General features: G+C 41.1%; 1 protein-coding gene across 6 annotated transcripts in view; it reads left to right on the plus strand.

Moving 5' to 3' along the window:
- Window positions 1-27,568, plus strand: part of GHR (growth hormone receptor) — a 248,303-nt gene that overhangs the window by 192,485 nt on the left and 28,250 nt on the right. For all 6 annotated transcript variants that reach the window (XM_069962749.1, XM_069962748.1, XM_069962750.1 and 3 more), the window contains 2 exons: window positions 25,992-26,115; window positions 26,271-26,428. In XM_069962749.1, coding sequence (XP_069818850.1) covers window positions 25,992-26,115; window positions 26,271-26,428 — 282 coding nt within the window. The remainder of the gene's footprint in view (window positions 1-25,991; window positions 26,116-26,270; window positions 26,429-27,568) is intronic.

The following is a 27,568-nucleotide window of genomic DNA, read 5'->3' on the forward strand; positions in this document are numbered from 1 at the left end:
ACAACCCCTTGTACTGCTATTTAAAAAAAAAAAAATATACCCAACATTTTTATTACTAGCTCTGTTTGTAAATACTTATTGAACACCTTTTTCCATTAGCACCAGACATCTTAATTCGGAATTTAGACCAGCCCCATAATGCCAGACCCCAGACAGGGCCCTTAATTTCTGATACCAGCCTACACTCCTAATTTCAGATTTCAGACCAGACTCCTAATTTCAGAAACTAGACCAAACCTTCATTTTCAGACCCTAGACCATGGAATCAAGGAGTGTTCTAACCATCATTTATGGAATTTTTTGAAAACATATCAGAAGATATAAAAGAAAAATGGCCATCCCATACTGCGTTCTGTGTTCTGCTAAGGACCTTACACAAACATCTTCCATAATCAGAACCTCTCATTCCCGCCTCCAAGACTTCTCTCGTGCTGCACCAGTTCTCTGGAACTCCCTACCGAAGAGCTCAGACTTATTTCCAACACCCCCAGTTTCAAGCGTGCCCTGAAGACTCATCTCTTCAGGTGCGCTTATAACATTTCCTAATCTCGTCTCTCTCTCAGCTATCCCTTCTGCATCCTCTCTATAACCTCTTTGGTGCCATCTACTTTGTACTTGCTTCCTTAGCTCAGAAAATGGCTTGTGACTGGCTCGCCAATCTCCTATAGGCACTTTGAGATTCTATGTACAATTGCTGGAACATCGACAAATAAAGCCCTTGTTGCCTCTCGTGTCACTGCCAGTCATCCTAGTTTGTACGCTCTCGAGAGCAATTCTCTAATTCTGTATTTAAATTTTTTTTTTTTATGTATTCATTGTATAATTTAGGCTGGGTTCGCACACAGTATATTTCAGGCAGTATTTGGTCCTCATGTCAGGTCCTCATAGCAACCAAAACCAGGAGTGGATTGAAAGCACAGAAAGGATCTGTTCACACAATGTTGAAATTGAGTGGATGGCCGCCATATAATGGTAAATAACTGCCATTATTTCAATATAACAGCCGTTGTTTTAAGATAACAGAAAATATTTGCCATTAAATGACGGCCATCCACTCAATTTCAACAGTGTGTGAATATAGCATTTCTGTGTTTTCAATCCACTCCTGGTTTTGGTTGCTATGAGGACCTGACATGAGGACCAAATACTGCCTGAAATATACTGTGTGTGAACCCAGCCTTAATATAAATATAACCTGTATTATATTTATATATTTAAATAAGCGCTGTGGAATCTGTTGGTGCTATACAAATAAATATTATTATTATTATTATTATTATTATTATTATTATACTCCCATACTATAAGCCACCACTAGCCTTCATTTTGTGTCTTCAGGATTTGTTGGGATCTGTTATAACCTCATGGTTTAGTTAAGAATGGAAACCATGACACTAATGTGAATGTAGCTTTGGTGAAATATCATTTTGCATATACACTCTCTGACAAGATGTACCTATGTGGTACCTGACTCCACAGTGGCAGCATGCCGTTCCTTGGCTGGATATTATTGGGCTTTGCTAGATGAAGATGTGCTCTGCTGCTGCAGACGCCACGTGTTATTATAATATAGGCCACATCACATAGTAATTTTATATATCTCTTGTAAACGCTCTTCTGTTTCCTCTATGTGGATAAATGAAAAGCTTGTCATTATCCCCTGGTATCTATAACACAAACATCTTAAGATCACACAGCTTCTGTGTAAGACACTAAAATAATATTGACCCTCTCAGCTCGAATGGTAGCAGATTCCCATGGGTTACTTAAAAGCAGCTATCAAATATATTACACATGTATCATTCATTGCCATAAATGTGAGCACAGATACATGTGAAATGAAGTGTTTATCATGAATAGAAGGTTTGCAGACACTCAAGGGAAACATTGCGCATTTTACAGGCCTTTCATACACATACCTTCCATGTCAGGTGTCTCGTAAGAAAAGCTCCTTAAACTGCTCTTTATTGCATAGTGATAAATAGAAGATTCATCTTGTGCTCATAATTATGAGGGGTTCTGATCAATTAAATGGACAACTTCTGAGGCTACACAGTATGTTGCACTGACAAGTATTTTCTATCTTGGAGTTGCAACAGTGCCACCTGCAGTCTAAAATGTGGTACTACAGCTCATCTCAACTGATTTGTGCATAACTATCTAAAGAGATCATTTACAATATGCAATTAACCTGATTCATTGGTGTGAAAATATCCAAAGAAAAAAGTAAGTTTAGGTAGTCAGTTGCCCCTCTGTAAATGTGGATATCATGCTGTTCTATTTAAATAATGTCACAAGGGATCCCAATTTGCCTTCAAAGAAGATTTCTATCTTGCAGAATATATTCCCCACCAACCCTTCTGTCCTATTTAAACCCTTGACCTTTGCATTTGTTTGTCGTCTTCTTCATTCCAATAAATGATGCATAATAACGTTCTTCTTCCTCACTTAACCCTGCGGATACCAACCGGGCACATTGTGTGCAGATCATATTTTATTCCCAGTGTAAGGTTACAGTGAAATTCTTTTGAGTAGTTATGTAGATTGTGCCAGGGCCTGTCTGCTCTGCTGCCAGCGGGTAGAAAAGTCTCTAGAGAACTTTGTATGTGTGACAGAAGTCCAAAATAAGAACTCCTTTGTTAGTATATGTATGCAGGACAGGATTATGGCCAGTGTAAAAGTAAGAAATACCTGTAGCTACTAACATCTTTCCCCCCATTAGATCCATGGTCAGGCTGGTGGTGGTAATTCTTTCCTTTGGGCATCTCGGGGATTGTAGTGAAGGCATAATGTCTTATAGGCTGGAAAATATATATACAGTGGTGCCTTGGATTGCGAGCATAATTCGTTGAGGGACCGTGCTTGTAATCCAAATCTACTCTTAAACCAAAGCAAATTTTCCCATAAGAAATCACTGATATGCAGACAATTGGTTCCACACCAAAAAAATATTGATTTATTATTCTGAATAATATTTAAACAAATGAAACAAACATTCAGAAACAGCAGAATATGTGATATCATAAGTTACTGTACAGTAATGGAGAGGATGGGAAACACAAGGGCTGACAGAGACTGCAGGGAGCATGAAGGAATGAGCAGGGTATATGTGGGCACATACATGCAGCACTCTCTGTCCGGGGAGAGAGGGGTTACAGCTATGGAGAGATTACCTCCACAGTCCTGTCCCCTGATGCAAGCCCCAGCCCCAGGTGGATCTGCTATAATTTGGAAGGTGAGGGAGACTTCCTGGGTCAGAGTACAGGGCTGTAGACCCCGCTATGTAGACCATGCCCCTCCCTCACTCACGCTCCCTCCCAGTACAGGCAGCTCTTAACCCCTAGAAGACCCAGGATGTAGAGTTACGTCATGGAAGTCTGTCACCATACGACCCTGGACATAACTCTACGTCCTGGGTGTTTCTCCGGCTATGATGCACGCTCCGGAGTGGAACGCGCTTCACAGCAGGTGGGGGCCGGCTGCAATCAGCAGCCGGGACCTCACCGGTAATGACACGCTGCAGCGATCGCGCTGCCGCGTGACATTAACCCCTTAAACGCCGCGATCGCGGCGCGACCGCGGCGTTTAAGTGTAAGTGACAGGGGGAGTCCCCTGTCACTTACCGATCGGGACCCCCGCAGTGTGACTGCGGGGGTCCCGATCAGTAAAACGGACCGCCGGAGGTCTCTCACCTGCCTTCGCGCGGTTCGATCGGCGATCTGCTGCACTAAGCCTGCACAGGCAGGCTCAATGAGCAGATCGCCGATAACACTGATCAATGCTATGCCTATGGCATAGCAATGATCAGTGTAAAAATCAAAGTATTGAATGTAAAAGTCCCTTAAAGGGACTTCAAATGTGTAAAAAAAAGTTAAAAACACTATTACACTACCCCAAAACCCCTCCCCCAATAAAAGTTGAAATCACCCCCCTTTCCCATTATATAAATAAAACATATAAAAATAAATAAATAAATAAACATATAATATACCGTAGCGCGATTTTATGTTACATTATATATATATATATATATAAAAACATTCATAAAAAGTGATTAAAACGTCCGATCTTCACAAATATGGTATTAATAAAAACTAGAGATCATGGCGGAAAAAATGACGCCCCATACAGCCTCATAGGGGAAAAAATAAAACCGTTATAAGCGTCACAATAGGGCCATTATATAACATTAGAAAATCTGTGTAACCTGCATATGGTTGTGTTTGGGCTGACCTATAGAGTAGTAGTATCATGTCGCTTTTACCATATAGTGTATTACGTAGACACAGGAACCCCCCAAACGTTACCATATTGCATTCTTTTTTACGATTTCACCTATTTATATCTTCATATAATATATTTGGGATTCCGCCATACATGTTATGGTAAAATGAAAGACGCCATTACAAAGTACAACTATTCCTGTAACAAACAAGCCATTACATGGCATGTAGATAGAAAACTGAAAGTGCTAGAGCTCTTAGAAGGGGAGGAGGGAAAAACTAAAGCGCAAAGATCAAAATTTGCGTGGTCCACTGGGTCATTTTGGGCCTGGTCCTCAAAGGGTTAAACCAAAGCAATGCTCTTACACCAAGTCACAAAGTCACAATTTTGAAAAACTGTGAGCTCTTAAACCAAAACGCTTTTAAACCAAGTTACTCTTAAATCAAGGTACCACTGTATATATGTTTTTCAATAAAGGTTCAAAATATTTTTTTCTATAGCCATTAGCCACGTCCATAATGTGCATCACTCTGTACTTACAAACAACTTACACCTTTGAAAACATTTTCAATTTTTGGCTATGTTCACACTACGTAAAAGTACGGTCGTTGTTGCCATCGGCAACAACGACCGTAATTAATGCAGTGTGGAACATTGCCTTTTGTTCTATGAGATCCCGGCCGGAGCGTATACACATTGTATACACTCTGGCCAGGATCCCACGCCTGCCGCAAAGAACTGACATGTCAGTTTTCTGCGACTGCAATTCAGTGAATTGCAGCCATAGGAAGCCCTGTCATTTCACGCAATAAAGCGAGCGGCTCCGGCTGTGTGCTGTGGGAGGTTTTGATGCGGCCGTGTGCTGATGCGCCCGCATCTGAACCCTGCGGCCAATAGATCATCCGGACTGTACTGTTTATTCGAGGCATGTATACTTTCAGATACTGTAGATTTAACACCACCAGTTTGTTCCAAGCATCTACTACTCTTTCTCACACTGCTTCTGATCTTTCCCCCAACTAACCTCTCACTTGAGTTCAGTTTATTTCTAAAAACACTTCCCTCCTTAACCTTATTTAGTCCTTTCCCATATTTAAATGTTTCAGTCCTCCAGATTATACAGATTCAAATCCTTAAGTCTTTCCTGGTTTTATGGCTGACATCCTCCACCATTTTTGCTGTCTGTCTTTGGACCCGTTCTATTTTATCAATATCATTTCTCTAGGTGAGATCTCAAGAACTGGACACAGTATTCCAGATGTGGTCTCACTAGAGGTCTATACAGCGGGATCACAATCTCCCTCTTCTTACTGGTTATATCTCTAGCTACACAGCCCAGCATAAGATTTACTTTCTCTACTGCCTGGTTGCACTTGTAAGGCTGTCAGAAATCACTACCCCTAAAACCCTCTCTTCTGAAGTCTTTGCATGCTAAGATAGAACTGCCAATATTATACTCGGATAGAGGATTTCTCCTCCCCAAGTGCATTATTTTACATTTGGAAACATTGAACTGCAATTTCCAATGTTTGGACCACTTATCTAGCAAAGCTAAATCATTTTCCATATTTTACTGACACCTCCACCTATTGCACACTTTTGTGTCATCAGAAAACAGACAAACCTTACTAACCCATACCTTTTTTTCAAAGGTCTTAATTTAAAAATGTAGTTACTTTTGCTTTTATAGCCTAAGTAATGTGCTGTTTGAGTTCTTTTTTCTCTATACACCAATATGATTCTCGCCTGCAGGCTGTCTTGTGTACTTTGTTCCTACTTTTGTGAGCTGTCCTTCAGCATTTCTCCCCCCACCCCCAACCGGCTGCTATCTTAGCCAGTCTGTAACCTTCCTCCTGTTGTCATAGCTAACACTAAGAAAGAGCAGAAAGTCAGTTTGATGGACCTTTTTTTATCTCCGAGTAGCAGAAAACTGGTAATTGGTTTAATGAAGACTTTGTAGAAAGTGGCTAATTTTGCTTTCCGGGAACAAATCAATAATGCAATAAAAAAAATCAGTGCAAAGGTGTTTAAGTTGGTTTATTAGCTGGTTATTGGCACCATTTCAATCCTTCCTTGTACCACATCAAGTGAACAGACTTGGTGAAACTTTAACGTTTGTTATGTGTAGAGCTACACAGAAGTCACTTTCTTTATTCATTCAAAATAACTCTAAAATATAAGAATGCACTGGTAGGTAAAAATAGATAGATAGATAGATAGATAGATAGATGTAGCCGTTGTTAACTTAATCACAATTGCCCCTTTAACTTGACATTCTAATTCTAATCGACTTAACATACCTCCCTGAGACAATTGTTGTGTCAGAGATCATGTTAACCATATCTACATCTGTATATATATTCCTCTTAGTCCAGTTTAGGTTTGTTTGGTTTTGTTTACTATTGGTATACAAATTTCTGTGGTAACCAGTGGATCCTGACTACATACAGTATCCTCTGTAGTCAGGCTCCGTAGCAGCTTTCCAGAGGCTCCCCTGCAGTGACTGAAAAAAGCTTTGATTTTCTAGCTATTTGCTCCAATTTGTTTAAAGGTAAAACTGCATTTTAATTGATGGCTTCAGAACCATTAAAACGGTGTTAATCACCCTTTAGAGCTAAATAAGTATAAAATGTCTTATAAATGTCAGTGTGCGTTACTGGTGGGTAATCAGGTCTGACATTTAAAGCACATAAGGTAGCAGTGTATAGTTTCCTTCAGACACTCTTGTAAACAAAAAACCACCAGATACTGCTAAATAACCACAAATGGTAACTTACAGACCCGCTGACCACAAAGCAAAACATGACTCCAGTCACGTGTCTTATCCCATAAATGTTATATGACAACGTGGAAGAAATTACATTTATGGCGGTTGCTTGTTTAACTTGTCCACGTGCCATTTAGGTTGTCATTAAAGCTACTTATTTACAGGCTACTCTATATATTCACTATATATTCACTCCGCAGCTTGCAGCCTTACTCTACTACAAGCATTCTCACACAATAAAGGGCTTCTCTGGTTATATATGTATATTAGAGATTAGTCCAAAATTGTGTAGATTTGTTTCAGGTGAATCCCATGGCACCATACACCGCATAGTTTATTGGTAAACTATGTTAATTTAGGGGTGATGCATACAATGTAAGCCATGCAGCTCAGTGCACAGGAGCAGTGTACTTTTCTTAAATCTAATATTGAATCCGAGTTGACTGATTTAGACAATTCTTCTCAATTAATTTAGATTTGCTCAGTCTGATTTTGTACTCTGCAAGGATTGTTAATGATAATGTGATATTCTGTACAACTTCTAACATGATATGCTACTGTAAGGAACTCTCATACAGGTCAGATATTTTATGCATCCACACACACTTTTTGTAATTTCTTTCTTGGTTTAAAAGTTCCGGTTTCATTTAACCTTCTGGAATGTATCCATACATTAAAGGGAGCCTACCAGCTAGTCCTATACAAATACATGGAGAGAATTGTCAGTCAGACAAGTTGACGCTGCAGGGGAGCCACCCAGTGGAGCCTTTCCCCAGTGTCTAGCACTTATTAAAGCTGTGGGGGAAAGTTAACATGCTCTGTATGCTGTATGTTTGCTGAAATACATTTCGCATATTTTGTATCACAAAATAACACTATATTGAGGTGTACACCAATTAAAACTTTACCTTTATTATTTACTCTAAAATACTCCATAAAAAACCACAAACACTAACGCAGGTCACAAAGTCTGTTCCTGCACCAAATCACTATAATTATCCTTGCGACAACAGCAATAACAAGAGAGCAAAGAAACCGGTTGTATCTCCCCTGGCAGTCGTCTTGCTTAGCATCTCCTCCGTTGCAATGTGTCAAAGTTGTCCGGTTGTGACCGTCTAGGATTTACTAAGAGATATGTCCCTGGTTCTCCCTCCAATCAGTATGTAGGTCACTACCCCTTCTCCCTCAGGGACAGTCGGGGCACTCGCCCTAACAGTCCCAACAGTCCCCTAATATTAGCTGCAATGTTTCTTTTAAATCAACTGGTGTTAGAAAGTTATATAGATATGATATTTGCTTCTATTTAAAAATCTCAAGTCTTTCAGCTCTGCTGCCACTTCTGTCTGTGACAAGAACTGTCCAGAGTAGTAGAGGCTTTCTATGGGGATTTGCTACTGTTCTGGACAGTTCGTACCATGGATGGAGGTGGCAGCAGAAGACACTGTCAGACTGGAAAGAATACACCACTTCCTGCAGGACATATAGCAGCTGATAAATACTAGAAGACTGAAGATTTTTTTAAAAAAATAGAAATAAAAGAGTACCCCTTTTAAGGGGGCAGCAGTGCTTGTGCAAGAGCATCAGCCTCTTTATCAAGTGGAATGAACTACAATGCCGGATGTGACTACTATCAGACAGGCTACATGGCTTTTATTTGTCCCTTGAAGAGAGGAGGTCCCACTCCTTTAGCAACTGGTAGGAAACTGTACTCTTCTCCCCATGCATGTAACAATATGCACTTAACCTGCATAAGCCACTTGGGCAAAAACTGCATCCTTTTTCACTAAAACTGTAGCTATATGGCACTCACAAGTGTGGGTACAGGCACCATGAAGGTGATAGTCTCACAGTGCTGAAAAATAGGTATTAGAGTTCTCCGCTTATAGCTCACAGTATACTCCTCCCAGCAGTTTGTAGTTATTTGTCGGCATTTATCTGCATAGAAAATAGATATGACTTTCTGTGCATCTGACAGTATTACAGCTCAGCAGTTATGACTTAGTACCTAGCAGAAAAAGCTGTTCAGTGTCAGTGACAATTCATGGACGTCCAACCTCTGCATTATAAGGAACTTTGACAACTGAAAAAAAAACTAATTTGACACATATGTTCCATTGTCAGCTGGAGGAAATTTCTTGGCTGCCGCTCAGCTTCTCCTTCTCTGCAAAAAGTTAACAGCATGTAGTTTTAAAGGGAACCAGGAAAAGCTGCTTCATGTTCAGGCATTTACTCATGCTGTATATCATGTATTACTTCTCATCTGCAGGTAGCAGAAACAGGGTACGCTCAATAGATAACCCTCATATGTACTTGCCAGTGCACTCGTGTTGCAGATCCCTTAACATTGCAGACTCTGTATATTTCTGTATTCTCCACCCTCCAGTGACAGGAAGAGTTACAGGGTTAATACAGATATACCTCATTCAAACCCCGGTTCGATGGACATTAAAAGGGTTATTAGAAAAAATAAAAAATCATGGCTGACTATTTCAGTAACAGCACCACACCTGTCCTCAGTTTGTTTGTGGCATCACAGCTCAGTTCTACTGAAGTGAATAGGGCTGAGCTGTAAAACCATACACAACCTGGGAGGGACAGGTGTGATGCTGTTTTGGGAATTAAGCATCTATGTTTTTCTAATCCTAGAGAACCTTTTTTAAAAAAAAAACAGTCTCCCTAGCATGGGAGGTTGTGCTGAGCTGCAGCATGACGCCTTCTGTTTCGCCCACACTTTACTATCCTGTTTAATGAATGTACAAGACACAGTGCTGTAGGCCGAGCCAGTCATGCCTGCAACAGATCAGCACAGCCTCTACAACACTTCAGCTTAGAAGGAAAACATTATTTTATATCTTTAGAAACAGATATCAGCTAAAAGACAGGTATCAATGGTTTTATCTCTTCATGAGCTATCTGTCCATGTATACATCTCTGAGCATGATACAGAGCTGACTGACTGCCTTTAATCCAATCTCAATCTACGCATGATCATCCAACAGAAATGCTCACTTTGGGGTACATTTTTAGACCAGTCCCCTTAAAGGTGAGAGATATATTATGCTCCTGTCCTGGTCTCTCTGTCTCCTCACATTCCCTAAAGAATAAACTTATTGAGATTTATTAAGTCCTGTGGCTGGCATAAAAAGGCAAAATACACACTATACTGTACATGTCAAGTGGGTTGTACTTGCTGCTGAGGGGGGTCGTGGCCACTCCCTGCATGCTATATTTACTACGATTTTGCCTGCTAGCTTAGAGCTGGTGTAGATTTCTAAGGCTGCATTCACACGTTCAGTGTTTTTCCAGGTCCGTGATTGTGGTCCGGCAGCTACCTCCGTGATCCGTGCAAAACAGTCTGTTTTTCATCCGTTTTGTATCCGTGTCCGTTTTTTTATGGATCTGTGTTAAAGCATTTTAAATTACATTGATTACATCACATCCATGTTTTTCACGGATGTCACATCCGTGTACATCCGTGAAAAGCACGGATCTCATTGATTTCTATGGGGAATCCTTTCCGTGCATCCGTTCCGAGTAATGACATGTCCTATTTTTTAACGGAATGGATCACGGATCCGTGAAATCACGGAACATCTGAATAGCCCAATAGAAAGCAATGGACTGTAAAATTGTCCGTGAGCACGGACAACTTCCCGGAACATGTGAATGCAGCCTGAGGCTGCTGCATGGGGCAGCCTCAGGACCACCAGTATGAAAGCCTATTGGCTGGGGTTTACATGAGACCAGCATATGAAATGCTGCCATTACCAAATCCCGACTTTAAAGAGAACCAATCATGGACGAAAGTAAAAAAAAAATTATTCCCTAATTAGATGCAAATCATAATTTTATTGACATTTGCAAATATAATTAATTATTTTCATTGTCACGTTTTTTAATTATTCCCTTTTTACTTTCCTGTCTCGAGCCGGCTCTTTTCAAAAGAGCTGGCGCGAGACAGGAAACTCCCGTCATGCAGAGTGGCAGGAAAGGTTCCCATGATCCTTTGCCTGCCGCTCTGTTAATACATAGTGATCTCGCGCTATACAGCGCAAGATCGCTGTGTATTATCTAAAGTTCTTCTTCTCTAATCTATTTATGAAGATACAGACTGCCTCTGCAGTCTGTATCTTATACTTTACCTAATCATCTTCTTCGGTGCGGCAATGCCGGCGCCGCTATCTTGATTACGTCACTTGTGTTCCAGCGGTGGAACGCAAGGCCCGTAATCAAGATGGCGGCGCCCGGCCTTGCGGCACTGAAGCAGAGGATAGGTAAAGTATAAAGCTACAGACTGCAAATGCAGTCTGTATCCTCATGAAGTCTATCTATGAAGATACAGACTGCTTTGCAGTCTGTATCTTTATACTTTACCAGATCCTCTGTTCCCTGGCTGTTCCGGCGGCGCCGCCATCTTGATGACGTCCTGCTGGAACGCACCACTGGAACGCAAGTGACGTCATCAAGATGGAGGCGCCCACCAGAACAGCCAGGGAACAGAGGATCAGGTAAAGTATAAAGATACAGACTGCAAATGCAGTCTGTATCTTCATAAATAGACTTAGGGTACAAACCCACTTGACGTATTTGCTGCGTGAATCAGTCTTAAAAATAAGCAGGCAAAATGCAGGTTGGCTTTATACAATTGTTCTGCGTTAAAATACGCGATTGCGTATTTTTGAAGCGTGAAGCTTGTTGTTAGCAAAGCATCAGTTGTTAACAACCTGTGCGAAAAACGCATGTAGCTTCACGCTTCAAAAATACGCAATTGCGTATTTTAACGCAGAACAATTGTATAAAGCCAACCTGCGTTTTGCCTGCTTATTTTTAAGACTGATTCACGCAGCAAATACGTCAAGTGGGTTTGTACCCTTAGGGAGAGATGTACTTTCATAATAGGGACAGTTATATTTAGGTGATTGGTTCTCTTTAAGCAATGCCATGTGTCTTTTTCTGGGTAAGAAACAACCTTACTGGATAACAATGCAGACCCAGAAGTAAAGCAGTAATTTAACAATCTTCAAGGCTCACTCCCCACAAGTTCTCTGACTAAATTAGAAATATAAACAAGGCCGTATTTACCACTAGGCACCCGTGGTCCGGTGCCTAGGGCAGCGCCAGGGAGCAGGGGGACAAAAAAAAACTAATTTTTTTGTTTTTATTTTTTTTAGTTTCGCTCCTCCCGTTCAGACTTGCCAGTAAATCTGGTGTCTTTTCCAGGGGAGTGGGGGGTATGGTGGTATTGGTCAGGTCTGGTATCTCCAAGAGGTGCGTGTAGATGGGGCGTCTTCAGGTTTAGTGCCTATGGCAGCAGCAGCTGTTAATACAGCCCTGAATATAAACAGTTCTGATGCTACTTATAGCCCCAGAAAAATGAAGCCTGTCACATAGGTTCCAGCATCTCATCACGGTTTACATTACAAGTTTGGTACATCTGCTGCGTTCATAGACCTTGACAAAGCTGTCATCAGCCACTGTGCTGATAAGTGAGTGCAATCAGTAACTAGGGAGCTCGGTGTCCACTGAATGCCAACAAGAAGCCTTCTCAAAACCTATAAGGAACTGATACATAGTACTTTAGAAATGTATTTAAGACCCCATTCACATCAGGTATACATTGGGATGTCAGCAACATATACCGCAGCTTACTAGCAGTGGGCTCACTGGTGACTACAATTGGTCTGTTTACAAAACATTTTTTCCCAACCTAAAAAATAAACATTCAGGAAATGGACTGAATGTAGTGACTAGGTTTAATAATAATAATAGTCACTAGGTTATATAATAATAATAATAATAATAATAATAATATTATAAATAAATAAAATAAATATTGCTCTCTATAATGTTTCCCAATAATTTAGGGACAATCACAAGATTTTTTAGAATGGCTTCCATATAACTTGGTGCCCATAACAGACACCATAAGGACACACTTTTACCTTATACACTTCAAAGCTATGTTCACACAACGTGAACATCCGGATGTTCCGTGACCCTGGCTGGGTCACAGAACGGTTGGTCTCTACCCGGATCATGGCGGCCCGGTGCTTAAGTACCGGCCGGATGATCTGTCCGGCCGCAGAGCTCTGATGTGGGTGCATCACACCAGAGCTTCCCCCCTGCAGGGTTTCCAGAACTGACAGGGTTTCCTTCGACCGCAATTCATTGAATTGCGGCCGCAGAAAACTGACATGTCAGTTATTTGCGGCCCCGTACGGGATCCCAGCCGAAACGCATACAATGTGTATACGCTCCGGCCGGGATCCCATTGAAAGTAAGGCATTGTTCCACCGCGCCAAGAGTACGGCCGTTGTTGCAATCGGCTACATTTACGTAGTGTGAACATAGCCTAAAAAGGGGTGGTTCCAGGTTTCCTGGTTGTCTAGAGTGGTTTAGTGGTTGATACTTACTACCTCTGTTTGTAAAAGGTGCACAGTGATTTACTTTATACATTGTGGTTATAAGCTAATATTTGATACCCTTGGGGTCTGAGGTGAGCAATGAATAGTGTTATTTGTGATATGCTCATTTTGGTTTGGCTAGGCAATAGTTATCTAACATTTTCATTATACCAAGGACATTATTTTTCCAATATCACAAAAAAAAAATGCACAGTTCTAATCAAACACTACAAGTTAGTTCTATATTCTTGTCCATAAGGAGCAATGTTACTATTAGTGATTCAGTTTTATTTCCCTGGAGAGGATTGTGTGCAGCAAATATTACGTCCTGATCCATTATATGATATACTGAATAGTCATCACTTTAGAGGTACAGGAGAAGCAACATTGCCACCACCTTGCTAGTTCAATAATGTTATTTGTTCTACATTGCTGCTCCATATAGGATCGTCTTATTCTATCCTATGTCGTTTTGCGCATGGAAACACATTGGGTAGAAGATTTGGAGCCAGCGAGCGGTTTGGAGATTCTGTCCAGTTTTAATATTTGCCTGATAGTACCCCAATGTAATACTTGAGCTTATTGCTGTGTTTTTCCACCACAGTCAGAAAGAAGGGATTCTGTGTATGAAGGTCAATAACTCATTGTTTACACAGTCAGTAAACAGTGAACTCCCTTAAATGAAGGCCCGTGCATTCTTTCCCTTTCGGAATGCATCCAACTTGGAATATTCTTGGCAGGAATCGTCTGGCTCATCTCTCGCCTTCTCCCTTCCTGTGTACTGCCTTCACAGATCCAATATAGACTGCAATGCTGGTTATAAGCCATAAGCTAAATGGCTTTATACAGGGGCGTAGCTAAAGGCTGATGGGCCCTGGTGCAAAATGTTAGCTTGGGGCCCCCCCATCTCACCCAATCAGGCAAAGTCATATCTAACGTTATATCCAATTACTCTAATGTGCCACCATGTTCTAATGCACTGTCACTGCCTCCACCTCATGTACTGCACTACTGCCCCCTATAATTAATGGACTGTACTGTGTCATTGTCTAATCATTGTATTCCAATCTTTGACTCTCCAGCTGAAAAACTACAACTCTCATCATAAACTGCCAGTTGGAAACGATGGGGGTTGTAGTGCTGCAACCTGAAGAGCCACATGCTGCAAAACTACAACTCCCATAATAAACTGTCAGCAGGGCACGATAAAGTTTGAATGTCTGCAACCTGGAGAAGTCACCTGATATCACCTGCAGTCCTATGTAACACCACAGATAACAGTGATATCCCTCTGAGTACAGATAATGTAGTAGTCACCTGCAGTCCTATGTAACACCACAGATAACAGTGATATCCCTCTGAGTACAGATAATGTAGTAGTCACCTGCAGTCCTATGTAACACCACATAACACAGTGGTATCTCTGAGTACAGATAATGCAGTAGATTTCACCTGCAGTCCTATGTAACAGCACAGATAACACAGTGATATCTCTGAGTACAGATAATGTAGATGTCACCTGCAGTCCTATGTAACATCACAGATAACACAGTGATATCTCTGAGTACAGATAGTGTAGTAGATGTCTCCTTCAGTCCTATGTAACACCGCATATAACACAGTGATATCTCTGAGTACAAATAATGTAGTAGCTGTCACCTCGGGGCACCCCTACTAAATGATGTTCTACAAAATAAGAAAAGTGTCATACAGGGACTCACAGGTGACGTCTTCTTTGATCTGAGGCATCACTTTCCCTTTTCCTCTCCATTCGGCCCAGACCTCCATGATGATTCCTTCCAGATATGTTTCATCTTTTCAGAACCTGCGAGACAAACAATTTAGGCTCCGCACATTTCTAGCAACTTCCTTTCCTTTCTCCCTCCTGTAGGTTCCCATAGTAACTGCGCTGTGTGGGATGCCCCCTGTATGTAGGATCCCCTGCTGTGCCCCCTGTATGCAGGATTCCCTGCTGTGCCCCCATGAGCTAATAAAGCCCCCAGAGGTGCCCCCATGAGCTAATAATGCCCCTAGAGGTGCCCCCATGAACTAATAATGCCCCCAGAGGTGCCCCCATATACTAATAATGCCCCCAGAGGTGCCCCCATATACTAATAATGCCCCCAGAGGTGCCCCCATGAACTAATAATGCCCCCAGAGGTGCCCCCTATGAACTAATAATGCCCCCCAGAGGTGCCCCCATGAACTAATAATGTCCCCAGAGGTGCCCCCATGAACTAATAATGCCCCCAGAGGTGCCCCCCATGAACTAATAATGCCCCCAGAGGTGCCCCCATATACTAATAATGCCCCCAGAGGTGCCCCCATGAACTAATAATGCCCCCAGAGGTGCCCCCATATACTAATAATGCCCCCAGAGGTGCCCCCATGAGCTAATAATGCCCCCAGAGGTCGCTCCCATGAACTAATAATGCCTCCAGAAGTGCCCCTAAAAAACAAACATCCTACTCACCTAATCGGCGCTGTGTGGCTGCAGGCAGCAGTTCTTGCTCCTCTTCGGGCTCCATCTTGCGAGCCGCAGGGACGGGACTTCATCATCATCACGCCTGACGGAGAGGTCACGTCCCGGCCTCCCATAGGCTTCTGGGACGAAGTGCCGGCAGCCTATGGGAGGGAATAGAGGAGGAGGACACTGACAGGTCCTGCTCCTGTATTCTGATCGCTTTAATGTTCTGCCCGCTCACTGTGCGGGCGGAACATCAAAGCGATCAGTGCATCCCGAGAAGCTGCGCGGCCGCAGCTTCTCGGGATGCTTAGAGACAAGTAGCGTAGGGGCCCGGTCACCATGGCGACCGCTGCGACCCCTATAGCTACGCCACTGGCTTTAAATCTATACAGTGGTTAAAAATGATTTTTTTTATTATAGCGTCAGCCTAAATATAAGTACTTGTATTGATACAATTCACAGTACAGTATATTCAGATAATTCCTAGGTTAAAAAAAAAAATCTTTGGTAAATAGCATATAAAAAAATTATAAAAAGGGATCAAAACGTCCAATTTACACAAGTATGGTATTAATAAAAAGTAGACATCATGACGCAAAAAATGACACCCCATACAGCCTCGTAGGTGAATAAATAAAAACGTTATAGGAGTCACAATAGGGCCATTTTATTAATAATTCATTTTAAAAAAGGATTTAATAGAAAATCTGTGTAAACCTGCATATGGTTGTGTTTGGACTGCCCTATAGAATAATGGTATCATACATGTTATGGTGGAATGAAAGATGAAAGTACACCTATTCCTGAAAAAAACAAGCCCTTACATGGTCCTGTAGATAGAAAAATGAAAGTGCTAGAGCTCTTAGAAGGGGGGGAGGAAAAAACGAAAGCGCAAAAATGAAAATTGGGGCGGTCCACTGGGTTATTTTGGGCCTGGTCCTCAAAGGGTTAATTTTAATTTCAGGGGGAAAAAAATGTAAATTACATAGCTTTGTTATTTTACTTACCCCAATTGCAAACAAATACAGCAAGTAAAATATTTTTTTGGCATGGATAAGAGCACCATTGGCCTCAAATTGCGCCGATGATTTGATTAATGTAGCTATATGAGCCAACTTTTTACCTCTTTAAATTTATTGGAACCTTTTGGCAACCCTTGGCATCCAATCATATATCCGCTTTTCATTTAAAACATAAGATACTAAAATACAATTAAAAAAGAAATAATTACAATTCCCATAGTGGATTCGTTATCATAATATCTGTTAAATTAATTAATTCAATGAAATTATTTCATATCACACTGAAACTAAATTAATATAATGTTGTTTTCATAAGGAAAACAGAATCTGAGAACTCATTACACGAAGAGAGAGAAATCATTTCATAGTAGGTTGCATTCACTGGGTTCATACTCCAATCTCACCTTACCTCATGGTGCATGGCGTATAGATAAGGGAAGTAGCATTCTCCAAGCTGTCATTGCATTTATGTGTCGGTGAGGAGCAGATCGCCAAGCACAAAACTGTTTTTTGTGAAAAGATCTACCAGGATATTTGCCTTTTTATAAAACATTCAAAAAATATAACATATAAATATCACATTGAAGGTATAGCCACACAAAGTATAAAATTGGAATGGAATATATACATTTTTACATCTTTGTTGTCTGTGTATTGTTGTTCTCTGTGACCGTTCTCCTCCACCATGTATTCAGTGTTGGTCAGAAGACGTCACTTCTGTGCACTTTTATTTTCTGGTCTCTGCAATAGCTCGCATCAGTCTATACCCGTTTTCAAGTAGGCCTGGGCGAGGGGACTGAACCACGGGATATACAGTATGTGACCGCTGGCATGGGACATAGTAAGGGGATGTTCTATGAGAAAATGAAAAGTGCAACAAGAGTGACCATAACAAGTAGGTAACAGCAGTATATAGCAACAGAAACATAATACAACTAAAAAGTACTAGTATTAGTTCAGCATTTCAGTACTTATCAGCTGCTGTATGTCCTGCAGTAAGTGGTGTATTTGCTACTGCTCTTGACAGTTCCTGCCATGGACGGGGGTAGCAGCAGAGAGCACTGTGTCAGACTGGAAAGAATATACCACTTCCTGCAGGACATATAGCAGCTGATAACTATTAAAAGACTTAAAATTTTTATAGAAGTAAATTACAAATCTCTGGCACTTTTTGACACCAGTTGATTAAAAAAATTATATATATGGATTTGGATTACAAGCACAGTTCTGGAACAAATTATGCTTGTAATCCAAGGCACCACTATATATATATATATATATATATATATATATATATATATATATATATATAAAGTTCACAGTGGAGTGCACTCTCAGGCCTTGTGCAGGAGTGCCAGCAACGAAGATTGAATCCACGTCTTCTCAATAGATATCCCAAGAAGTTGCAGCACATCCAAATAGTGAAAAAACTTGTGATTTTTATTTCATAGTAACAATATTAGCCAGTGCAACGGTTCTGTCTCATCACGAGACCTTTCTCAAGCAATAAACCAGTGTCTCACATCCTTTTTATATCATGTGCTTAACAAGATTCAATAACAATTAAGTGATACATATGTGTGAACAAGTGTCAAAGTAAGGTTCCTGCATCGGAACAGCAATGTGATCACAGAAAAATTCATTTCCATCTACAGGTGTTTTATCACAATACATGCATTGTTGTGCAGTGATTAAATATACAAAAAAATACATTAAAAAGCGGAGTCGGCTTCCACTCACCACTGCTCTGCTTAGCTGAAAAATAAGAATTAACTGGTCCATAATCACCCACGTATAGAATCGCTTGTAAACAAAGTCAGGCCGCGTGCGCGGATCAGTAGGCTCTGTCCAATTCTGTGGCGTCTTGGTGGGAGGTTCTAAGGAGGAATCTGTCTGTCAGCCTTTTAGTCCACACCTACTACGTCCTTTAGGTAAAAAACCGCAATCATGTCCATTGGTATGTGAATAATAGCATACGGGAGTCAGGGGAGAGATTCGGAACTCCTTCCAGTACTGGAGGGGTTATCCGTCTCGATAGCTGCACTGCCCAGTAAAACCGGACAACACCGCTATTGTGTCCGAGGAGCTCTAACCAGACCATATAATGGCCTGGGACATCCTCAGTAACGTCGCCCAAACCCCTTGTGTAATGTATAACTCGCCCCCTCTATCCCTAGTGTGAACAAGGCTTAAAGGCCTCCAATCTGACCTCACAGTATAAACAGATATATATTGACAGCAGCAGTGATTTGAGGTTAGCTTCCTTCGCCATAGTCATCTTCTGAAAAATAAAAAAGAGAAAGGATATGGGTATTTACATATATACATAACAGTACAAAGTTAGTTTCTGGAGGAGCGTAGGACAAACCCCGATATCATTTGTACATTCTAGTGGTGATTTTAAACTCAATGTTCAGACCTTTAGGCTGCAGTGTGTCCAGTCTGTGGATCCACTGCAACTCTGGTTTTTTTAACATCGTTAACCTGTCACCCCCTGTCTTGAGTACAGGAATGTGATCCACAATCATAAATTTTAGCTCTTTTCCAGAATGGCCCATCTCAAGAAAGTGCTTAGACACTGGCAGATCTTCCCTCTTCTTTCGGATTGAGTACCTATGCTGATTAAGCCTAGTTCTCATATCCCATGTAGTCTCCCCTACGTACAGTAACAGACACGGGCACCAAAGTACATAAATTACCCAGCTCGATGTGCACGTAAGATAAAATCTGATGTTGTGTTCTTTACCTGTGTTAGGATGTACAAAGTTAGTACCTTTATTCATTTACGTGCAACTCACACACTTTCTGCATGGAAAGGAGCCTTTGTTTTTTACCATCAGAAATTTCTGTCCCTTCTGTTCGTCTTTTTTTGTTATCTCACTTTTGACCAGTTTATCTCTCAAGTTCCTACCTCTCCGATATGACATCAGGGGTGGAGCTTGGAGATCCCGGATCATTGGGAAACTGTTTTTAACTGTCCCCCAATGTTTCCTCAACACATCAGCAACACATCAGGGGAAAGATCACTGTATGTTGACACAAACGGTATTCTATTTGTGGTTTCTCTACGTCTGTGTGTAACACTGCTGCTACCCATCTATTGCCTTGGATTACGAGCATAAATTGTTCCAGGACTGTGCTTGTAATCCAAATCCACTCCTAAACCAAAGCAAATTTTCCCATAAGAAATAATTGAAGAAATTATTGAAATGCAGACAATTGGTTTCAAATCACAAAAATATATATATATTTTTAATTCTGAATTACATGTAAAACAAATGAAACAAACATTTAGAAGCAGCTGAATATGTGATATTATAAATTACTGTACAATGTAGCAATAAGCATGTGGAGTATAATGTATAGTAAGTGCATAAACCTAAAAAAACAGCAGCAGTTTGTATATACAGGAAGGAGCTGAAAATCCCCATAATGCAGTAGTGAAGTTCAACAGGCTAGAATAGAGAAGCAGGGCTGAACTACCCCTTTAACTGGGCATATTGACAGTGGCTGAAGGTTTTAGAGTTCCTTATTATAAGGATCTAACCATCTAAGGCTTTGTTCATACTGTTTTCAATATACTGTAGCTTATCCTAACAAAGCATCGGCAACTATACCACTGTTAATCTGGAACACAAGTCTGAAGAGAAAAATTTAAAAAAAATCCCCATAACTGTTCTGAATCAGCTTGTTTACCTCGCACCAGATGTGACGTGATCATAAATCTTCATGAATTCCTTGGAGTTAGTGAGGATCGTTCGGCAATAACTCTGCTGTCTAATATCCAGCACGCATAACTGGGTCTGTTCCACTGTATCCAGTTGCCAAGCAATTAATATAGAGAATGGATAGTCATTCCTTTATATGGGGCTTTATTAATCACTCTGTATGGCCTGATTCCATTCATTTCCCCAGTAGCTGTTACATTTCTTGGTGAGTGGAATTTAGGCGGTGTTTGTTTTTGGACTGGTTAGATTGGGGTACAGAGTCTACGAGATCTGTTGGTTTTCACCTTTAACCCCGGTAAAGAGGTATAGATATCACTGCAGGGTGATCCCCAGGTTTTCACCAGACAGAAAAGAGTTGTGGTCATAGCATTTCAATCACATTAAAGGAACATAGAGGGAAACAGGACTTTAGAGTGGACTCGGGACTGAAGCAAGGCAGTAGCTGGATCCAGGAACACTAAGGTCAGGAAAAGACCAGGAATTGGATCTAAGAGATACAATAAAGATGTTCCAGAAACATATCATGGCGATTTATGAATAGTGAGGAATGTGAACCAGGAGTACAAGTACCAGCAGTAGAAGAGTAGTAAGTAAAGAGGGCAAAGTCAGAACCACAAACACAAGGCAAGAAACCACAAAAAAGTAGTAGGAATAGGTGACTTGAAGCAGGACCCATAGGAACATGATTGAGCCAGGTCAGGAGCCATAGCGACCAGAAGTCCTTACCCGCCGTGCCATGGGTATACACCAGTTTCTTAGCATTTCCAACCAGCAATAGAATGCGAAAATTTGTAAAACAATGGTGTATTTTATTGCGTCTCTGGTTGTCGGCTTTGAGGTGACCATATCATTAGTCTTAGGAGGTCCAATAGTGTTTCACATAGGTTGTGCTGGCCCAGTGGTTCAGTGTTCAGTGTGGGCAAATAGTCGGGGCTACAAGTCACTCACCATTATGTGTGTAGAACCCCTATACGGAACTATATGTCTTCATGGTAATTGGGATGAGGTTCATTGAGTGATGGGCATTTGAATCCCACTGCCTTGAGAAGGTGGATGCAGACCTATGGCCTATGCCTATCGCTATACCCATGTTTTTCAGGCAGTCCTCGGGCTGCATCTATCTTCTCCAAGCATTGGTATTTAAATGTCGATCTCTTTGAGCAAATTCGCTCACCTCTAACTACAAACAAACCGATTCTGCAGTCTTCCTTTTTTCTACTATCCTTTGCTAAGAAATGAGAGAAGACGCAAGTATCAGTGAATAACTAGGCATCTTTGTCAAATGTTGTAGACGACCCCCATAGAGCTTTAATGGCAGCCTTTTGGAAATCATAGGGGGTATAAAGAAAGAAAAAATTAAAAAATTTTAGGAAAATAAAAATTTGACAGCTTTTTTTGATTATGTTGAAATGTTCCTTAAGATTGATAAAATGATTAAGTTCCAAAGGAGAAATCCTGGCCACAGTGCTGTGTAGAAGTGTTTGTATTCGTCTCTCTTTTACTAAAGATGATCTGTTTAATCGTATTGAATACAAATTTGTGAATGACTCACAAGAAAAATAAAACTCTTACCAACTTAAATGTTTCTCTTCTAGACTCTTCACTGCTTGCATGGTTTATGACAGTGTGTGCTTAATGTTTGAAAAACTTTCAAAAAGTAGAACTTTTTCAAAGCTAATAATCAAATTTAGGATACCACACTAAAGCCCCTATTACACGGGGCGACAGAGAGGAGCAAACAAGCACTTGCCGCTGCTATTACACACGTTGGCAGCGAGCGGGTGAATACGAGGGGGGGGGGCTGCCCGGGTGACCACTTGATCGTCCGGGCAGCCCATACTAGATAGCGACGGTCTGCTGCCACCATTTCTATTCCATGGGTCGACGGCAGCTATATTAGTTGTTTGTCTTTCAACATGCATTGCTTTTTTTTTCTTCTTTACAATGAAGGGACTTTTGGCTACAGTTAGAGTTATCTGATAGTATTCTTCAGCCCCATGACATGGTGTAAAGTGCCAATCTCCTGGGTCGGTGCTCTATTATAGAGCCTATTAGGCCTCATTCAGTGTCAAGTGTTTTTCACAGAGCATGATTTTGTCTGCTTCTTGTCTTCTTTTCTGTTGATTGCATCCAATCGGATGTACTGGGTCGGGGGAACGGTGACAGTAGCCGGGGAGAGACAGAAGAGGTGCAAGGAGCGGGGGAGACAGGAGCAGTGACATGAGCTGGGGAGACAAGAGGGGTGACAGGAGCAGGGTAGTGACAGGAGCGGGGGAGACAGGAGCAGTGACATGAGCTGGGGAGACAAGAGGGGTGACAGGAGCAGGGTAGTGACAGGAGCGGGGGAGACAGGAGCAGTGACATGAGCTGGGGAGACAAGAGGGGTGACAGGAGCAGGGTAGTGACAGGAGCGGGGGAGACAGGAGCAGTAACGTGAGCTAGGGGAAACAAAAGCAATGACAGGAGCAGGGTAGAGACAGGAGAGGGTGACAGAAGCGGGAGATGGGAGCGGGTGCCTGTAGGGGAGAGAGACAGGAGCGGAGAGATGGGAGCGGGTGACGGGAGATGGGAGTGGACCTGCCCTATTTTTTCGTGGCAAGGATCACAGCATGGATAATGGCACAGATGGTATGAATGGACACATAGGATTTTATGGGCCCTAAAGTTGTCTGTGGTTGCGGATTTGTGACCACAGACAATTTTACGGGACGTGTGAATAAGGCCTTACAGTGCTCGACTATCATGTAGGAAAGGCCAGATAAAAGATTACTGGATAATTTTTTATGGTCCTCTGCTTTCATCATTTATAGGCCACATATGCTCTTACATGGGGAGATATTAATCTGATTTTTTTTTTGGCAGGTGAAAGTACTGTAATCATCATTTGCTCATTTGTTGGCCAAACATAAGCTCAATTGCATACTAACTTCATTTTGTTTACTAACCCCTGAGTGATGTCACCATTTCTGACCAGCCCCTCCAGCCTACATCACAATCTCTCTGTCATCTACAAAGATTCATATATATCTTTATTGGGACATTTAGGGTGAGTGAGGTGTGTTAACAGCATGCAGCTTTGTGATGAATGATGCTGACAGGGGGTGAATGCAACAGGTGCTGCAACCTCACTGATAGTCTGCAGCAAAATGAGATTGTAGCATTTGCATTTAGACTGGGAACTGGCTGTCTGGTAATTTTTTACCTGATGTTGGAGTAACCCTTTAATCCTAACATATCGCTGTCTTGTACCTCTCTTTTTTGTATTTGCCCCTTGTTTACAAGGATATATCATAAACTGGTACACTGCATTATGTTCTCTCTAGATCTTGCACCCTCTTTTCTCAGGCCTGGTACTAAACATAACACAATGTTTTGGTTTTGACCAGACTGATTCTGTAAAGTTTTCTCTGAAACCGTTAACAGAAAAAAAAAAGTTAATGCAATTGAATCTTAGAAGTTGTGTTCATTGATCAGTGCCTGAAACCTGCTGTTCACAAAAACTCAACCCCTATGCAAACCTCAAAAGTGTCAAAAATTGATTTTCTTGAGAAGCAAAATAATTTGTTTTTGTTTGTTTGTTTTGTTTGTTGGTTATTGACACATGCTGTTTCCATATGGGTTAACGCAAGTGCTTGCAGCTTGGAGGCTTTTCAGACAATCTATTGGGACAGCGAGCTCTGAAGTGACATGGGGATAACACAATTTTAATAATAAAATGCTTGGTTGCCATCTGAGGGTGGATATTAAAGGGGAACAGGACAAGAGCAGAAGACAGGACTGGCCTTACCAGAGTATCATAGGACATACCCAAGCTGCTGGAATGACCATGGTAGATTACTGCAACCCAGCTCCAGTTCACTCCAATGAAACCTGAACTGCAGTATACAACACATACAATATACAGCAGTGCTTCTCAATTCCAGTCCTCAGGCCTCACCAACAGGTCATGTTTTGAGGATTTCCTTAGTATTTCACAGGTGATATAATTATTATTATTATCACAGGTGTTTTTTTTGTATGGAAAATCCTCAAAACATGACCTGTTGGTGAGGCCTGAGGATTGGGATTGAGAAGCACTAATATACAGTATACAATATACAAAACCATCTAAATCCAGTATTTTCTCTCCATCTGTGGGAGCTGTGGCTCTGGCAGCTTGTGTGACCGAGGATAGGTCATTAAAAATTTTGGGTTGTACCCTATGCAGTTCCTTTAGTTTGTCTCTGTCTATGGTATATTGTCATACAGTGGACATACGACCACTGTAGTACAGTCCAGTATGATGCCAACTAGCCACATTAGATTGCATGACCATGATTAAAATGCAGTCAAAAAAGTCAAATAAGTAACAAAAATCCAAGACTGCTTTTAAAATATGCAGCCAGGGGCTCTGCAGCACTAGACCTTGCTGACCTCAATCATAGGGCAGAGTACACACACAGTTCTCTGCCTGATCATAACTGTGCAGTTGTTCTAAGCAGCACAGTTCTGTCTCTTGCTGCCCAGGAGTCATCATTCTGGTCAGTACAAGAGAAGCTGGAGGCTATGGGCACATTGCATTTCACTTTTTGTTATGAAAAAAACTCTGCAGCGATTCATAGCCGCTTAGATTTCTCTCTACCTCCCTGCCTTGCAGTAATCTAATGCAGATAATAAAAAGGGTCAGCATTGTTTTTGGATGAAATCTTATCGCTGCACGAACAGGAAATAAGCAGACTGGTCTACAATTTAGTGTCCCTCCCATTGATTCCATGTGCTGATGGCTCGTAATACTCAGATAATAGCCCATCTGTTTCTTAGGGAAAGTAACAGCAGTCCCAAAGAAAAAAAATGTTTAGGTAACATATTTCCTGAATATATTCTGCATAGAGTGATGGACTGCAATGTAGAGGACATATGGAAGGATAAGGATCCAGTGATCACTTCACCAGACACCACCAAACGTGGCAATTCTCATTCCCTTCCTTAGACCACCATAGAAGTTTTAATTAGTTTAATTGAATTTAAATAAGATGTTTAACTATTTTCTCTTGCCTAAAACTGGATTTGTTTTATAGTCCAAAATATGTGGTAATATCCAGGCCAGGTGAGATGCCTCAGCACTGATAGCCTGCGCATGCATTCTGTGTATCTATATAGGGTACACGCCGTAAAGTTGGCCTTGGGTAGGAAAATTACCCATAGCGTCTAACCAGAATACAGCTTTAGTTTTTTATTCGATAAAATGGAAACTGTGGTGGACATAAGTAAAAGCGAGCCCCTGTGCAGAACCTGTATGTAGGCCCCTTGTGGTCCAACCAATGATTTGTTTGCTTTAGCTACTCACTGTGTATACTTTTTTTTTTTTTCCATTAAATATATCATTTTCTTTTCTCTTAGTTCCATCTGGATGGCCCACAACAATAAAGTGCCGATCCCCGCAGATGGAAACATTTACATGCTACTGGACTTATGGAGACTCCAACAACAGAACCGACCATGTAAAACTGCAGTATAGGACAAGGTATTGGGATTTACAGTGTTATTAATTTTTCTGTTTTTTTCTGTTTAATGTTTCTGGCCTGTGTATCATAACCCAGTGCTGTAAAATAACAACCACTATAAAGTAGATGTGGGAGGCAAAGGTTTGATATTATCATTGTGTTTTCTTTTTCCAAGTGAGATGCATTGGAGGGATTGTCCTGACAACAGATCCAGAGGACAAAACAGCTGCTTCTTCAGTAAGGAGCACACCTCTGTACAGTCGGATTATGCAGTCCGCCTTGTTAGTGAAAATTCTACATTTCTTGAATACTACTTTACCCTCAATGGAATTGGTAAGTGCCTGCTTATGATAAATACTGATTTTTGGAGGACAAAAATGCTTACTTAAAGGGGTATTCCTGTATTGTGGAGTTTTTGGGTTCAAAACCAACCAAGGGCAATAAGAACATAGAGATTGTATGTTCTCTCACATGTTTGCATCATTTTTGAGTGAATGAGTGAGTGAGCATATTAACATCAAGCATAGGGAGATAAACAAATCAGAATATAATAGCAGTGGTTTATAAAAATTAAATGCAGAATTCAGAGCATGCTAACAGACCCCTTGGATTTAAGTCCCCAATTTTTTAAAGGGGTATTTCCAGATCCAAAAATGTTCATATGATACCTACCACAATCCCCTGCAGCTCTTGGTTCAACACTATCCATGCCAATCATTGGCCAAAATGGGACACCACTGCTGCCAGTGATTGGCTGAGGGGGCAGGTCCTGCTGAGCCATCTTATCTCAAAAGCAGCAGCAAGTAGCGATCGGCAGAGGACTGTAAGGCACTGAATCGGTAACTGGAGGAAACTAACGTAGGTAAGTATTATGTTTTTGTTTACCAGCCCCCAACAATATAAATATTTTTTGGAACTACCACTTTAATCTCATATTCACTGATATAGATTGTATTCCCACATATTACTTACAATTCTCTGTATGACTTCTGAGCTATGATTTCTGTAGCATACAACTGTATTTGCACTGTAGGCAGCATGTTATTAGATAATGTCACTGTTCTGCATGGGGTAAGTATGTAATTTCTCTCTGTACATTACATTGGAAACACATTTTCACAATAATGACTCGATGGTTGTAATTTATCTCCATCATTTGCATTAGCGGCATGGCAGTGTATTGGCTTGGGCTAGTGCCTTGAGAAATCCTGTGCTATAAATATTGTTAACAGCACTTTATAGATGGGAGAAGGCTATATCTGCAGCGACATAATGTCAATAGGTAAGCCCTGAGTTACAGAGCGGCTTACATTGTGTTTTAGTATAGCTTCTTGATGGCTTAGTGAAGATTAAAATACATAGTTTAGCTCATGATACACTGGGACATTCAAAGCCACTTGCACACGAGACGCTGCCATCTTAAAAAAAAAATAAATAGTAAAAATTTATAAACGCATGTTAAAACTTTTCAGC

Source organism: Dendropsophus ebraccatus, chromosome 3 (genome assembly GCF_027789765.1).
Source record: "Dendropsophus ebraccatus isolate aDenEbr1 chromosome 3, aDenEbr1.pat, whole genome shotgun sequence".
Taxonomy (NCBI): Eukaryota; Metazoa; Chordata; class Amphibia; order Anura; family Hylidae; genus Dendropsophus; species Dendropsophus ebraccatus.